Source organism: Mytilus trossulus, chromosome 5 (assembly GCF_036588685.1).
Source record: "Mytilus trossulus isolate FHL-02 chromosome 5, PNRI_Mtr1.1.1.hap1, whole genome shotgun sequence".
Taxonomy (NCBI): Eukaryota; Metazoa; Mollusca; class Bivalvia; order Mytilida; family Mytilidae; genus Mytilus; species Mytilus trossulus.
Window position 1 is genome coordinate 15,481,915 of NC_086377.1, and position 18,830 is coordinate 15,500,744.

Sequence of the window (18,830 nt, forward strand, 5' to 3'; positions counted from 1 at the left end):
TTACAAAATTACTTCTGGATACTAGCTTATGATCATAAACAAGCTTCTGTCCAAGTTTGGTACAAACCCAGGATAGTTTGAGAAAGTTATTACAATTCTAAAAACTTTAACCACAGAGTGAATGTTTTGTTTCCCCGCAGAAAAAACTAAGTCCATTTATAGTAAAATACGGAAAAAATGGAATTTTATTTTTACAAAATTTACTTCTGGATACTATCTTATGATCGTAAACAAGCTTCTGTCAAAGTTTGGTAGAAATCCAGTATAGTTTAAGAAAGTTATTAAAATTTCAAAAACTTTAACCACAGAGTGAATATTTGTTGACGCCGCCGACGACGCCGACGCCGACGGAATGTAGGATCGCTTAGTCTCGCTTTTTCGACTAAAGTCGAAGGCTCGACAAAAATCATACTAGTAGATAAAACATATTACATTACAAACTAATTTAAGGATACTTACCTTGGTTAAGTTGAAGTTAAAGTGTAATTCTATGAAGACATAGAATAACACTGGAGGTGTTAGATGAGATAGTACTGCGCAACTGGAACCTCAATATTTATAGTAAAAACAAAAAAAAGTTGGTATTAAAAGTACATCTACCAATTACAATATACAAAGATGTACCAAGCCCTATAAATAGAGCTGATGGGGTGGGAGGTGGCATCTAACACCTCCAGTGTTATGCTATGTCTTCATAGAATTACACTTTAACTTCAACTTAACCAAGGTAAGTATCCTTAAATTAGTTAATTCTATTACGTCATAATACTTCCGGTATTAGATGAGACTTCAAAGCTACAACTTTTTTTTCCCCGGTGTGCTTTTGAATGTATGTTACATTTATTTCTCATTGACAATGAATACCTGTGATAATCATAAGATACACTAAGACAATTTGCAACAACCAGATGCCAGTGATATGCATTATGTAGCACTCATAAATATGTAGATCATTTGATCTTTCTTATTAAAAAACTAAATCATAAATCAAACATTTAATAAACTCGTATTCAGATTTGTAACACTTTTTCTGCAAAATCACTTGTTGTTACTGTCTTGTCATAAAATTTTCCAAAAGTCGTTGAACTTGACCAACTGGCTTTAGCTAAAATATCAGTTACAGACACACTATTCTGCTTTGCCTTCGAAGTAGATGCAGATCGCGTAATGTGTGCTTTAAATATACTTGTGTCCTGCACGGCACATAACGGACTTAATCCATCTAGAAATAGTTAAGCAAATAACTTTTTTGTGTGGTTTAATATAACTTAATATTAATGAATCTTCTTCTGATCTTATATCAACAGTACGTTTCAAATATTCCTTCAGCACTAAACACACACATAATCTCCTGTCTGGAGGAAAACGTTTTAAAATAACTTCTGGATTCTTATATCCAGGTCTGCTTTGTGTCAGTAAATTAAATATCTTTAAACGAAAACAGTCCTTCTGTTTTTGCATATTGCTGATTTTTAATAAATGAATACTCTGTGATCTAGTAGCATTCGTCAATGCAATTAACATAACTAGTTTAAAAGTTAAATCTTTCACTGATATATCAGCAACTGGCGATAAAAGTCTTAACAATCTCAAAACAATAGAAACATCCCAAATATTTACATCATTATGTACAGAAGGTCTCAAATGATATACTCCTTTGAGAAATCTTATCGCAAGTGGATGCTTTCCAACAGGCACATTATCGAAAGTCAAACCAAACGCAGATAGTGCTGACCTAGCACTGTTCAAACCGGAATAACTCAATCCACATTCAAACAAATTTGTCAGAAATTCTAGCACAAGTTCTACAGACGTGTGAAATTTATCCTCTTTCCGTTCAAGACAGATAATAAACCATTTCTCTATATATGATTTATATTGATTCTGAGTTCCTGATCTCCATGTTGCCATGATAATATTTGAGGTTTTCTCTGAAATTCCTCTGTTTTGTAATCGGTTCCGGATAGCCGACATACCGTCAAATTCAATGTCTTTTCTAAAGGATGAACTATGTCCTTGTATGGTAGAGTCAATAGGTTTTTGTTTTGGATTTGGATTGTTTATTAACAGTTTCATTACTTGAACAAACCACGGTTGTGTTGGCCAAAGTGGTCCCACAAACAGCACGTCTGCCTTGTCTTCTATAATCTTCTTTACACAACGTTCTATCATGCTAAAAGGAGGAAACATATAACTGTAAGAAAAACTACCCCAATCAAGAGTAAAAGCATCAACAAAAGATGAGTCTGGGTCAGCTTTCCATGAAGAAAAATTTGGTAACTGAGTATTTAGATGTGAAGCAAATAAATCTATTTCTGGTTTATTCCATAATAAACATACTTTTTCAAAATTGTTTTTATTCAGTTGCCATTCTATCTGATCATTAAAATTTCTTGACTGATATTCTGCTTTTGTATTTAACTTCCCCGGTATATGAGTAGCAATCAGCCATATTTGGTATTCAATGCACCAAATCCATTTTTTTCTAGCAATTCTATTGCATTCAATAGACTTTATACCACCCATACTGTTTATATAGCTTACAGCAGTTGTATTGTCTGTAAGAATTTTGACATTTTCAACAGTATTCAAATCATCCTTGAAGGATTTCAGAGCATAATTAACAGCTAATAATTCTAAACAATTAATATGATTATCATTTTCATCATTGCTCCATCTGCTATCAATTTTGTGTTCATTCAAGACTGCTCCCCAACATAATTTTGAGGCGTCTGTTTGAATTATAACATGTGGGTTACCTCTATTAAATTTCCTCTTTTGAGTATAAATATTATCTGACCACCACTTTAGGTCTTGTTTCATTTCTGATGTTACAAACATTTCAGATTCAAAATCTCCCATAGCTAATTTTAATGCTTTAATTTTCTCTCTCTATTTTCCTGTAATAGAGTTTACCAAATTCCACAGCAGGGAGACTATAGATATGAGTATCCCAAGAACTCTAGCTACTTCTCTTATTTTACATTTATTTTTACTTTGTAATTGTTTGCATTCTTTAGCAACAGTATCTTGTTTTTCAACTGGTAAAGTAACTTTCATTGTTTCCGAGTCAATGTAAAAACCTAAAAACTTGATGCGTTTTTTAGGAGTAAACACTGACTTATATTTATGTACTATAAATCCAAGACTTGACACCATATTAACAGTTTCTGTTACATTATTTTTGCATTCGAGTTCAGTATCACCTAATAGTAGTGAATCGTCAATGTACCCAACATTAACATAACCCATTTTAAGCAAACTTGCATATACAACTTTCATAATTTTGGTAAAAAGCCTTGGTGCCATAGCTATACTATTTGGTAAGCAGGAATATTGAAAATATTTCTCTTTCCAAACAAATCTTAAAAAATTTCTATGCTGTTCAGCAATATTAATAGAATAATACGCATGTCTTAGATCTACACTTGACATGTATGCGTTTTCTTAAATTAAATTTAAAGCGCTTTCAAAAGAATCCATTTTGAAATGTTGATATTCAATTTGTTTATTTAATTCTTTTAAATTAAGTATCATTCTGTATTCGCCATTCTTTTTTGGTCTTAAAAAAAATGGGGAAATAAATTCATTTATTTCAGATTCAACTTCTTGAATTACATTCATTTTTAATAATTTTTAAATTTCAATATAAACAATTTTTTCTTCCTTTAAATTGAAATTGGAATTTCTAATTGACATTTTATTTTGTATAGGAGGTTTATTGTCTGTAAATTCTATACAACAGTGCTGAACCGCATCTAAAATATATTTATCAGATGTTAATTTTCTTCATTCATTAACAAACAATTTCAATCTTCCTGCTTGAAAATCATTTGTGTTAATACTCACAACATCTAATTCCTGTACTTGTTGTGAATCCAACAAGAGTTTTTTTACTCAGATTTGTCAATTGACCTTGAGGCACTACCACGGCCTCTTCTGCCTCTGCTTCTACCACGGCGTCTATTCCATGAGGATCTCCAGCCACCACGGAAACCGCCTCTAAACTGGCTATAACCGTTACCAACTGAAAGGCAATTTGAAATCTTACTACATTCTCAAATGTCTTTGACTGTTTTAGAGACATCTCCACCAAATAACCATTTATTGAAAGTTTGTGTTTTATTAAACAGGTGACTATATTCACCTTTTACATCAGGTTTCATGAGTTCTCTCCTAGCTAAGCATATTTCTTTATTTGCATGACCAAATAAAGCAATAGATTTTATACAGTCATCAAGAATACCTTCCAACTCAGGTTTGTTTTGAGTATCTTCTTTACTTAGAATTGTGTCTAGTCTATTAACTACTTTGGACAGATAAGTTGCCCCTCTGACTACAGAAGTCTGACAGTGTCTCATTCTATTGTCATTAGTTCTAGTTCTGGCCCATAACAGATCCCATACTAACTGATCAGTTTGGACTGGTACAAGTCCTTCACAATTCTCAGGCCGATTATTCTTTTCATCTTTCATAAGTTCTCTGTATTTCTCTTCAGAAGTACCATTTCTGAACGTATCTGTAATATTGTCTGCTTTATGTTCATCTAGTTTATCCCCACATTTCTCACCAGATCTAAATCTTGTTATTTATACTAGAAAACCTAGACTCTTCGCTATTTGAGACAGTATTCTGTTTTTACAAGGTTGTTCATTACCGATATCTTGACCGTCATCAGGTTCATGAACCTCGTCCATATCTTCCTCTACATCACCTACATTATCATACTCATCATTATATTCATCATTATACAAAACATCTATACGTTTGTTCATATCTTCCAACTTTTTATTAGTTGAAGATTGTTCATTTCTCATGTCAGTAAGCATATTAATAATCACATTATTATTGCTATCTGATGTGCTAGCCGACACCTCGTGTCTCTTGTTTACCAGAGTCTTTCCTTTAGCGTCCTTTGTATTAACCTTTGGACCGCTACCTGTACTACTTTTACTGACAATAGGTTTTGAGCATTTTCTTTTAGCGGGACCTTTATCTTTCCCTTCATATGCTATTTCATCTTCGTCCAGCCTTAGTAAGTCATCTTCAATAGAAAATTTAGGAGTTTTATCTCCTTTCTCTTTGTGCAGCATGGCGTCCGCCATCTTTGTCAACTTAAATAATCTCGTTTCACAAACGAAATAATTATAAGATTGTTACCTGCGTAAAAAATCTGTTTATAAAGACATATACTTTTATTCAATATGAATAAAATATATGTGCAAGTCAATCACATTGACTTAATATGTCTTTAATAATGAAATCTAAGTTAGAGGTTACGCATCGAGACAAACCACGTCCGCTCGATAGCAAAGTTAGCAACACATTGAGGTTGCAGTTGCGCAGTACTATCTCATCTAATACCGGAAGTGTTATGACGTAATAAAATTATATGTTAACCTTTTAACATGTTAATATTGCATTTAAAACAATAGATACAGTTAAGACGACAGTGAAATCAAGAACAACAACCATACCAACGATGACTGCAACATCTGAAGTAACAAATACAGAAAAACCAACAACCGCGACAACAACGATATCAGTTACACAAACATTACCACCATTACCACCGACAATAGAGATATCAACGATATCAGTTACTCGAACAATTCTAACATTACCAACAAATACAACACAGACAATAGACTATTTACAAAGGACGGCATCTTCAGCAATGTCATTACATACAGCGACAGCTACCACACAAGCAATAAATGCTTCTAAATCAGAGATCACCATGCCATCAACAATTACTATTCAAAACAGAACCTTATCGAAAGCAACAACTGTACAAAGTGGAACCCCAACAGATGCAACCATACAAAGTTCAATCTTACTAGTAACAACAATCACACAAAATTCTAAAACTCCTTCAACGTCAGTATCTTCATCCAGAACAAACCATACAGCTTCAAAACCAACATCAATCGTACCAGTGACAACAATCACACAAAATTCTAAAACTCCTTCAACGTCAGTATCTTCATCCAGAACAAACCATACAGCTTCAAAACCAACATCAATCGTACCATCACCATCTATAATATCATCAACTATTAAACCAAATACGAAAAAAGGACCGACCAACATAACACATAGTGCAACAGGGTCTTTCACACAAATAGCACAAAATACAACAATTAATGGTAACAGAAACAGATCTGTACATCAAAACATCAAAACAATCACTCCATTGTCAATATTCGTACTAACAAACATCACGACACAAAGAACTTCAACTGCAACCAATACGAAAGAAATAACTCCAACGACTCTACAAGAACACTTGGCTTCTACAACTACACATGTGTCAACTATCAATTCAAAGACGACACCATCCATTTCCGTGTCAACTATAAATTCAAATACTACATCATCTAAATATGTGTCAACTGAAAGTACAAAGACGACTACATCAATATATGTGTCACCTACAAGTACAAAGACGACACAATCTATATATGTGTCACCTACAAGTACAAAGACGACACTATCAATATCTTTGTCAACTATAAACTCATCATCGACATTATCAACATATGTGTCAACTTCAAATGTTAAGACGATACCATCCAAATATGTGTCAACTACGAATAAGAAGACGACACCTTTAAAATATGTGTCAGCTATCAATTGGAAAATGACACCGTCTAAATCTGTGTCAACTATCAATTTGAAAATGACACCGTCTAAATTTGTGTCAACTATAAATTTGAATCTGACACCATCCACAGTCATGACAACTGCTTCTCAGCTACCAACAACGAGTCCATTGATATCTGCGTTAATCTCGAACACACCAAGGCAAACAGCACAAACAGCCATTATATCAACTGGAACTAACACAAAAACAACGAACAAATTATCAACCCGAAAGGGATCAACGATTAGCAAAACAACAAAATCAACAAAACCAATATGGAAAACCAAACCATCAAAGAAACTTCTGACAATACAATCAACAACAAAACGAAACACTTTCACGTCGATGGTAATAGTATCACCAGTTATAGCAACATTTGCCACAACTTTGCCAAAAAAATCAAAAACTGTGAGCATGAAACAAGTTTCGACAAGTACATCGTTACCCTTGAGAGAAACAGGAATGTCGAGATTATCAAACAAAGCTACTTTGATCAATGTCAGGACATTATCAGTATCTACAACACATAAAAGGATAAAAATACCAGCTACACAAATGAGCACTTCACCAACTCCTTTTAATTCTCTGCCAATAACGACTTTAAACACACCAACATTTAAGAGAACAACAAAAACACATAAAAGGACGACAACACCAGTTATAGTAATGAAATCAATACCAACTACTTTAAAAGCGCGGTCACGAATGACCTCAACCATATCAGCATCGACGGCAACACAAACACCAATATCAAAATCAACAAAAAACCGTAAAACCAATATTGCATCGAGGAAAAGGACCGTTAAAAGTAAAAGACCAAGATTACATACCACTACAGTCAAAACGATGCCCAGGACACATAAATCGGAATCAAATTATGGTAAGTGAGTACATATATTTGGGATGTTTGTGAAAATTATTAAATGTCTCATTTATCATTCAGAACTTTCTGTTTTATTTGCAATTAAAAATATATGTTTATAAACATTTAAACTTCTTACGAAAGCATCGTAAAAAGCCCAGAAAACATGAAAAGAGTAGACTTTTTTCTCTCTCTCACCGAAATGGATTATATTTTCCTTTTTTTTCTATCCAAATAAAACATGTATATTGCAGGTTCCTCGTTTGCCATAGCTATTACATCAGTGGGAGCTCTAATTCTATTTCTAATGTGTGGTTTTGCTATTTGGAATATTATTAAAGTGTAAGTATATTAAAATTCAAGAAAATATTAATTCTCTGATTAATATTAGTTTGAACATATTTATTTATAGTGGATTGGGAAACAAGTTTTGCAACTTATATTAATCCCTTTCTACTTTGCGGGTGCGAGTGCTGCTTTGTAGCGGCATTAGCCTACTCTTTTTCGAAATCTACAAGGGTGTCTTTAACGTGCAAGAAATTTGGCTCTCTCTTAACACGGGTAAGCCATTTATCGTCCCTTTCCGACGGACTACCATCGTTTCCTCAAGACCATACTCGCAGATGGTGTCAAGGGAGAGCCGAAAATTGAGTTCCTGAAATTTTCATCCCAAACGGGACGACAATATTGATTAATATTGTTCGGGACAAGTTTGCTTCTACGCTGGGTGCAAATTTGATACCTTAATTTTCATAATATAGTATTGGATTTCTTATGAATGTCTTAAATTTTCTGGCACTCAACTTTCCTTTAGCAATGATCTACTTGATATTTTTACTTTGCATGTTATAACATTGCGAGATGAATTAAATATATGGACATATTATTAGTTACATAGCGTGCTAGTGTCCTAATACGGTATATATGAGGTAAGTATATTCCATATGGGATGAGAGCGAACTACTAACCGTGTATGAAATAAGCCCCGCCTCCCTACTAACTTAATATGAAATATACACGGTATCCATGCGGATGCTTTTAACCAATCATATTACTAGAAATGTATAGGAGGTAAGATAAAATGTAAAAATTAGTGATGAGCCGGAACATGTCATCAATTCAACATTATTAAACCACAGAGTAGAGGAACTTAATATATTTTCTTACGTATAGATATCAGTGTATATAAAGTGCGAATCCAGCTAGTTCATTTTTACTGTTATATGCGGGTATGTCTATTGTAGAATAAAGGATCATGGGAAAACTGTATTTGTTTACGTTTTGAAAATATCAAGTTAAAGGATTTTAAGTTAAGTTTTAACATATTTTCATTGTGATATGTCTTTATAATATACAAACATAGCATTAAAGTTCAAATAAGTGTTATAAAAGCATCATAATATAGCATATCGATTATTGAAAGCGATCCATTTTAACTATAGATGCGATGAATTATCACTGTTAGTGCAGTCATTATTAATGTAGAATTTTCAAAGATGCGAGGAATTTTTATTGTAGAATTATGTGATAAATGCACTTACAACAAATGAAAAAAACTTAGTTGATGACTTTAGAATTTATGATACATGTATTTTCAAATTGAAATACAAACTCCTCATTCATTCATCATCAAATATATAGCTTTTCAAACTTGTAACAAAAGCGATTCTCAAAATGTCATATTGTATTCTTCAGATTACGTTTCTCCTTGATTTTAACTTATAAAATTAAGGGAATCACTGGAGCGTGACAGCAGCGGGCCCTCTTAGGCAGTTAGTGGGTCCCTACTTATGAAAAATTCTAGATCCGAGAATGGATACTACCGCAGAGGTAAAACCATGCACATTTGGGTTATTGTACACGAAATGCATGCTACAATTCATTTTTGTTGATTTTATACCCTTTGGAACTCTATGTGGGCTATTTCAGCAACTAGGCAAAAAATCCTCAAACTAGATACACGGTTAGATTCAGCATGTCAACGAATTCCAAATATCTATATTAAAGGACTTTTGTCTATAAATTTGGACCCCACAAAATTGAAAAAGGGACCAAAAATATAAAAAAATGCATGCATCGGATACATTTGTTTTTGAAGGCATGACTGTAACAATAGGATGAACTATACAAAAATATCTTATTCTGGGGTCTCATTGGGGGGTTCGGATCCCGGATCCCGCTTACTGTTTTGGCAGATTCCCGTATTCCGCTTATTGTTTTGTCAGATTCCCGTATCCCGCTTATACTATGCAGTTCTAATACTTTGTAATTATCTGTGTCCCGCTAGACTTCATTTCCCGTTTTCCACTACACAATCATTTTACTTTCACATGTCACGCTTGCAAAAAATCAGCAATCCGGCGTGACGCTTATACCCAAATGCGATCTACTATTTTACTCTATTTTGACTCATATTAAGCCCATTATAAATATATTAAAAAAGTAGCGTAGATTTTTGTTATCCTTTTTTATCCCGTCTCGTTTCGTTTTTTGAGCCATATATAGATGTCGTATGTGACAATGAGACAACTCTCCATCCGAGTCACAATTTATAAAAGTAGACCATTATACGTCAAAAAACGGTCTTCAACATGGAGTCTTGGCTCACACCGAACAGCAAGCTATACAGGGCTCCAGTGTAAAACCTTTTAAACGGAAAACAAAGGTGCAATCTATATCAAGATGTACGTAATTAGTGGTGAAGTGTCATGGAAATGGATAAAAAAAATAAGGATAAAGATCCCTATACGCTTTATAAGAAACTAAATGGAATACATTTGAAATAAATGTTATTTCTATTGAATTTATTAGAGTGTTTTAAAACCAAACTTTCCTCCGTAAGTTAAATTTTATCAAATCTTTCTCTTACTTTATCTATTGTTTGAGCAAGTCGGCTAAATTAAGGCTTTACAGCTAATTTCCTAATGCATGTAAAGCAAAACTTTGGTTGGCTTGCTTGCTTTGTTTGTATAATTATTTATACAAACTTTGTAAATAAGATTGACAATTTTAAACAATATGAATAGGCATAGTTTAACCTGTATTTTTAATATTTGAATTAAATTGGGTGTTATCATAATGATTATCCAATAAAAAAAAAGCAAGCAAATCAACTAAAGTCTTGATCTACATGTCTAAAGAAATGAGCTGTAATAGATAAAAAAAAATAATTATACAGTGATAATGCACCGCATATACAATAATAATGATTCGCTCCACAGTGAAAATGAAAGAATAGTATCATTATTCGACAGTAAACATGACTAGCATTACGAAATCATCATAGTGGAATTTAGTTAAATATGAAGAAACTGAAAGCAAAAACATATTCTACGTTATACAACTTTAATAATTGTATTAAATTGAATATTTTTTACTGCAACAACATCTCACCTGTTAGTTATAAAGCACCTGCACGATCTGTTCGTGAAATGTCCTAAATATTCACCTATTTTGGTATATATTTCACAGCTGGATGACTTTAGGCGCGATAAAACCCCGCTCGCATCTCTAACATTGTTTTATTAGTATTATGTATTTCTGAACATATACATTTTAACTAATTTTCTTCATTTTCTTCAAAAATTAAAAAAAGTTCGTCTGTTTATTTATCATTCCACATTAGACATTTATTGCATATACAGTAAAAATGATATTTTAGGATCCGCACTTTACATACACTGGATATGTGAAAGATGATAGAATTCAATATTTCATCGATATTAATCCGACCTCCCACCCCTTTTCACCGAGTTGATAGAGCTATTTAAAGATTCAAATAGTCGAAAAATAACCTGAAAATGCCATGACAGTAACGAAATATGACCGAAAGACAGACAACATTATACAAAAAACAACATGGAAACCCAAATCACCCGACACAAGTAAAATATGTGGATAGGCGATAGCTAATGGTTGCTTTTTGCATGATTCTTAATATTTAATTGAAATAATGTTAATGTTTTAGATTTAGCATAGCAAGTGAATTAGCAAAGATTACGCCATTCAAAGAAAAAACAAATGACAGATCCCTGATATCTGATTGGTAATAGCATGTGACTCATATGTACTGGGTACCCTCGGATCACATGTACAAAAACGTTGAATGCGTGTGTTCTAAAATGTTTGAACTCGGTGTGCATTTGAGACTGTCTGTAAGCATGTGTTAAACGGAACTTTTCAACGGATTCTAAACGTTAAAAATTGTGTGTTACATAAATAATATGATTTATGCTAGAGAAGAAAATTATTCAATTTGTTTTGTGCTGTAAAAGTCACAATACATGTATGTTTCGTAAGAATAACTATGTATGACTGTCTGAAAACAATTGAAAGGCACTATTCGTATAGATTCGATCAGAACAAGGCAGGGAAAACAATGGAAACATTAGTGATGACACTATATTTTATGGTTGTAGCATGAACATTAATTATATGAATAGCATGCTCTAGTTCTGTACTTTTAAACCGTTTCCTTTGCTAAATAACGCAAACATTTTTATTGTTTAATTATCCATTAAGTTTTGAGTATTCTATGATGAAAAAAACTATATTTAATTTATATTTTATGTTGAATATGTTACTTGGTTGTACTGTTTCTCATAACTCTTTGAAGAGTGGCTCTTGTTGTTATGAATGGCACTGTGATTTGAATAATATGTGTATGATTATATATGTCAATAGTGAAGTTTCACTCAAAGAAGTTTAATAAAGTATAATTTGTCTTGTCTTGTCTTGTCTTGTCTTGTCTTGTCGTTAATCAAATTTATATCCCAACACACTTTCTATTATAGTTTAAATTAATTGATAGTATTACAAATGAGTGCTATGTTGAATGTGTTTATGTTGGCGAAATAAAATTGAGATTGAAAATGGGGAATGTGTCAAAGAGACAACAACCCGACCATAGAACAGACAACAGCAGAAGGTCACCAACAGGTCTTCAATGCAGCTAGAAATTCCCGAGCCTGGCCCCTAAACAAATATATATACTAGTTCAATGATGATGAACGCCATACTAAACTCCAAATTGTACAAAAGAAACTAAAATTAAAAATAATACAAGACTAACAAAGGCCAGAGGCTCCCGACTTGGGACAGGCGCAAAAATGCGGCGGGGTTAAACATATTTATGAGATCTCAACCCTCCCCCTGTACCTCTAGCCAATGTAGAAAAGTAAACGCATAACAATACGCATATTAAAATTCAGTTCAAGAGAAGTCCGAGTCTGGTTTCAGATGATGTAACAAAAGAAAATAAACAAAATGACAATAATACATAAATAAAAACTACAAGCAATTAACTGACATAACAATTGTCCAATATGTGCTCACGTCTTTTAGCCTTTTGCCTGACGCGTTCTATGAGTGAATTGAAAGGTATGATTGGGACATTAAACATATATATAAGAAATTAACAAAAAAAGAGCTTGAATGTGATATTCGTAACTTTTACGGTCACTAGGGTTGTTTTTTTAATTATTTTTTTTAAAATAGATCAGTGACGTGGATACCTGTAACAGGTTGGAAAGTACGTTTAAACTCTGACTTCGTTTGTGTATATTCCCATACCTATCAAACAAATATTACAAGTTTAATAGATAAGACATGTAAAATATCAATTTATTTTCGTTCCGTAAATTCTGTATTCAAATAATACATATTATATAGTATCATCTTGGTTAGTGTATTTCAATAATTTTCTTTATGAAAACAGAATTGATATAACATGTTGACATAAAACAAATAATGTCTTTAGGTTGCAGTCTTGTAATTGACTGTTCCATAGGCTTACATGCAAAACAGCCGATCTTTGAAAATAAAAAAATAAAAAACTTTAAGGTAAATCGAAAGAAAAAATTCATGTTCATATCATGTATGTATTAATGTGAAATTGTGAATTAGTCGAAAAAAAGGGGGTCTTGACACGAAGAATAAAAAGTGACGCAATCCTAAAGTCAAAACATTTGTTTTCTTCTTTATGTTTGCTATACTAGCTATTTTTACTAGGCCGCACCACTTCCAGTAAACATGATATCCTTTCACTTTCCTGGATTGATATCCCGAAACGATGCAAGATTTTTTAAAAAGTCTATATATATGTTTCAATTCAGCATAAACCTATAATCAAACATAAAAAAATGAGTTCAGAAAAAAAGGACTATTTTTTTCCCTCCATGTTTTGAATTAACACCACTTCTACCCTCTTTCTCTCTGTTATTGCAGTTACAGTATGTGCTAATGTCAACAATTGACAATAGTAAACAGGCAAATTAAAAATAGAGAAATATAGGCAAAAAATAGAGAATAATGGGGCGCTAAAATATAAAGAAAAGATAAAAAAAAAAAGGCAACATAAATAAATCAAAGAGAAAAATGATATAAAAGAATAAAGGAAATGAGGGCGTTCTGTCAACGCCCTCAAACAAAAGACAACGCATATTTCTCCGGAAAATAGTACGCTGAACATTCCTAATCAATTAAATTAAAAGAGGGTTTTACATTAATAGAAACTTTGCGTGCAGGAAAAGTAATTATGTTATACATTAAGCTTTTTCATATAATTAGAATCTGCTAAAATCTAATTTAGAATTCCGGAAACAATTGATAAAGAAAAAAATATTCCTTATTCTTAAGATTCTGATTTTATTTTCGCTTTGTAATGTTTATTTAACTTTTATAAGATAGGGTTAATCTGGTTCTTTCGTTATTAAAGTGTTAATTTGGTACTTTCGTTATTAAAGTTCATGTTTATTCAATCAAGGAGGACTTAGGTGCATTTCTTTCTAACACAAACGGTGCAAACGACTAAGCGCGCACATGTTTTTGATAATTTGTTTCTAACATACGTTTGCAAAGTTTACACAAACTTTGACAAACTATGCAATCGCTAAAGATGCGTTTACAGTTTGTCGTCTGTCGTTTGTTAGATCAAACGCTACATTTGTTTCTAACTTGAACTTGATTAAACGATATATTTTTCCTACGTTTGTAAAAAATCTGTTTACCAACAACATGTGCATGCATAAATGAAAGTTCAAACAGAGTCAGTAAAGACTTACATTGTATTAAACGTTGAATTTGTTTCTACTTTCGAAGCGTTTAGGAAACAACAAACGCGACACAACTTTTACAAAAATTTGGTTAGAAAGAAATGTAGCCTTATTATGATTCAAATTCGGTTTCTGTCTATGTTTTGAGGATGAAGAAAACAGTTAAATTTCTATCAACTTATGAATAATTTTGAAATGTACTTTGAGTTTGTTTTGTTGTCATACACTGTATTTAGATTTTTGAATGGGTGTTCATATGGTTGGATCTTTTTCTTTTTTTTTTTAATTAATAATGATTGCCACAATAAACTTGTCGTGAAAACTAGCACCTCATTAATTACGTTGAAGATTTTAAATATAAATGAGTTTGACTGTTTTGTTGAATATATTTCACGGGCGATTTGAAAGTAACGTTCTCTAAATCAGTGACCTTTTCCTGTTTACTTTACATAATTTTTAGTATATACATTGTACCTCCATAGTATCCCCGGAGAACGTCAAAAATCAGGATTTCTCTTCGCAAAAAAGCGCCACTAAGCATACGAACACGCGGGATCTGATTAATCACTATATTTTTGCACAAGAAACGTCTTATTAGTTTTTCAATTATATCAACTCACATTTTTTTTTTTGTATAAAATTAAAGTTCCAAATTTGACTGTCGTTTTTTTTTTTTTTTAATATTTACAGTTTAATTTCAGTGAAAACAGGTATCTATGTTCATGAAATTGTAATAGACGAATTTCCGAAGAATAATTGCATTGGGTACGATGAGATATTGCGGGAAAAGGGGGAGTGGTCCCAAACTACGCACCGTTAGAAATGTAAAGAGTCCATGCATTACCCATATACGTAGCTACACAAAGGGTTGACTCCCTGCAACTCAGCAACCCTACACCCCATCAATCCGCTTATGTGGCGTCTATTCAAATTCACAATTTCACTGAAAAGTAAGTGAAATAAGCGTCATAAACGATAGGCGTGTTTAATATGTTTCAGACAGAATGATAGATGCTGCAAAGGATACCATTCCTTGATTGTGTACCCTTTTTTTAAGGTGGTACCCCACATTTTAACTTAAATTAATTTGCCTAACATTGGTTCGTTTAATTTTCTTAGAATTTTGAAAAAGTATATATATATGTACTTTGACCCTTTGACAAAAATATTAAAATATTAAAAAGTTTGAACCAACCGTTTTATTAGAAAAATTAAACTGGTTATATAGCAGTTTGACAAACACTTATTTTGAGCATTGAGAAGCTTAATATTCCGTTAACAACACAACGTAATTAAAACGTTTAGCTGATTTTTCAGAGTTATCTCCTTGTAGTGTTAGGTACCACCTTAATTAATTCAATTTTAAAGGCGTTTCTATAAAAAGAATAACTAAATTCAAATATTCAAATTAATATAGAGGGAATATGGATTATAGCGACCGCAATGAATAACAAAATAGCTTGTACTATTAATCTATTTAATTTCATAAATAAAAAATGGTAAATGCATTCGAGTTGTCTTCCGTTTGATCGTACAGTAATGTACATAACTTATTAAAAAATGTCGATTCTGATGTCACCTTCGCTTTTCTGGACGGCATTGTCTGCATTTACCTTCTCCAGGAACGTTCAAAGCCGAATATTCGAAAGCCAAGGATGTATAAAAATATCATCTGTCAAAGACCTATGTGGCCAAGCCAAATAGTACCTCAATACATAGCCAAATTATTTGAAGGCCAATCTTGCCTGATGCTAGTTGAGGGATATAGGATTATATATAGGATAATCACAGATTTTCTTTGTTTCTTCATCGTTATTTTATCTGTTGTTTTTTTACAAATCAAATCATACGTATCCGGCTTATAAAAACCGATGTACATCTTCCTCGCAAAAATTATGTTCGGTCACTAAATAACTTTTATATACTGAACCTCTATAGTTATTTGCATTGTTGCGGTATATATCATTTGCGCCAAAACAATTTCTGAAATGTACTAATTGCGCAAGAATACGAAGTTGATGTATACATATCTATCAAATGTGTGTTGGATACCGAGAAGTAGAGAAGCACCCCCGTACAGTGTTGAACAACACAAGCATTTTTAAAGCTTTGCTGTCGTTAGATGAATTTCCGGTGCACTAATTTTCATTTGGAACTCACTTCGAATCTTCATTGGACACACACACAACGTACAAGAGTGCCAAATGCTTCGAATTTTCTGTAGACGAAAGCAACATAAATGACACCGAACATATAAGACACTTAATTTCTTTAGTTTTCTATGTTGTGTTTTTCATACTATTGTTTGTTTGTTTTTTGGTCTTTTTTTAAGCCATGGTGTTGTCAGTTTATTTTCAACTTATGATGTTCAACGTCATTCTGCATGGTATCTTTCACCTCTGTTTTAGTATGGAGTTGTTAAAAATTGACAGAGAGCTTCCCTAACGAATTTGTCCGATAATCAGACATGTATGCAGGTCAGCGGGTTTAGTGCAATGATAATATAGATACCAGGTCAGCCGTTTCGTCGAAATCGTAATATGGTGCAGTGGTACTATAGATATCAGGTCAGCCGAACTGGCGCAATCGTAATATGGTGCAATGGTACTAGAGGTATCAGGTCAGCCGAACTGGCGCAAACGTAATATGGTGCAATGGTACTATAGGTATCAGGTCAGCCGAACTGGCGCAATGGTAATATGGTGCAATGGTACTATAGGTATCAGGTCAGCCGAACTGGGGCAATCGTAATATGGTGCAGTGGTACTATAGATATCAGGTCAGCCAAACTGGCGCAATGGTAATATGGTGCAATGATACTATAGATATCAGGTCAGCCGAACTGGGGCAATCGTAATATGCATGATGCAATGGTACTATAGATATCAGGTAAGCAGAACTTGGGCAATCGTAATATGGTGCAATGGTACTATAGGTATCTGGTAAGCCGAACTTGGGCAATCGTAATATGGTGCAATGGTACTAAAGATTTTTTTAAGTAATGAAGCAAATGTATCATGTCCGCAAATGAGCTGTTACAAGTGCATGCAAACGGAAGCATTTTAAATCTGGTGATCATCACTCTATTTTTGTCATTAATTGCTGTAAGGGCGACCATTTGAAACTTATCTATAATTTATTGATTTAGAATATTTACATCACAAAGTGTAAAAACGAACAACCGAAAACGATGTATACACTGTAGAACTTTTTTTATTGTTAACCATCCAAGAAAAATTGACCGTTTTTCGTATTGACTTATTTACACTGTTGTAAAATTCTTGTACATGACATTAATTCAAAGTAATATATTAGGCAAACGTTTGTGAGTATTAACGTTCTTATTAAGTCGATGAAATATTTTAACTACTGGCATTCGGAACAAAATTAATTCCTATACAAAGTTTCATTTCTATGCAATTTCTATATGTATGATAAAACTCATCAAATATTATACCATGATAATAATTTTGAAACCCAGAGGGGCGTTTCGTCAACAAAAGATTCATCAGTGACGCTCTGAAGAAAAATAAATTAAATGACAAATAAAGAACAAAGTTGAGAGCATTGAGGACCAACAATTACGCGGTTTAGCGCCCAATAAAGCAAAATATAATTATTATAAATATTGTTCTTTTTTTTTGTAAGAATTTAGTTTAAACATATTTTATTTACTCAAAGTAAAATGGATTGGACACAAGTAAGCCATACTTATGAAGTACTCTCCGAATAACAATAATTTACAATCCAATATTAATATGAGCATGCAATATCAAAATAAACAAAATTTTACGAGTCTATCAATTGAGAAAAAAAAAGGAAACAGAAATAAATGTAAACATTGAAATCGATGATGATGTTGATGATAATGATGACGTGAATGTACCGTAAATACGTTTTCTACATAACAAGAAATCTCCCAGACCTTTTGATAAATTCGAATACGTGTTTGAATATATTCACGTTTTGTTCATACGAGAGATTCGGATTACCAGATGTACAATGTAAGTAACTTAACATTTAATATAAGGTCATCAGGAATACAACTAAGTACTATGCTTTGTTGCATGAACGATATGGAATTCATAGACTATAATAAGATTGGTAGTATTATTTTCTTCATGAACCAAGATTTATATATTTGTCTGTAGAATAAAGTAAGTCATCTTGGTGCTCTCAGATCCTCTCAATGTCATGCGTATGAATATGTAATTCGGTTCTTCTGCTTAGTGTCTTCCGCACAAAGTAGTTTATTAAGTAGTGTTTTATA

At 32.7% G+C, this 18,830-nt stretch overlaps 2 protein-coding genes across 2 annotated transcripts; one reads left to right on the top strand and one right to left on the bottom strand.

Annotated features, from left to right (window-relative positions):
* Positions 1 to 1,176: 1,176 nt before the first annotated feature.
* On the bottom strand, positions 1,177 to 2,862 carry LOC134717647 (uncharacterized). The gene has a single exon (XM_063580142.1). The coding sequence runs from the start codon at positions 2,860 to 2,862 to the stop codon at positions 1,177 to 1,179; it is 1,686 nt and encodes a 561-aa protein (XP_063436212.1).
* Positions 2,863 to 5,482: 2,620 nt separating this feature from the next.
* On the top strand, positions 5,483 to 7,534 carry LOC134717648 (mucin-2-like). The gene has a single exon (XM_063580143.1). The coding sequence runs from the start codon at positions 5,483 to 5,485 to the stop codon at positions 7,532 to 7,534; it is 2,052 nt and encodes a 683-aa protein (XP_063436213.1).
* Positions 7,535 to 18,830: the final 11,296 nt, after the last annotated feature.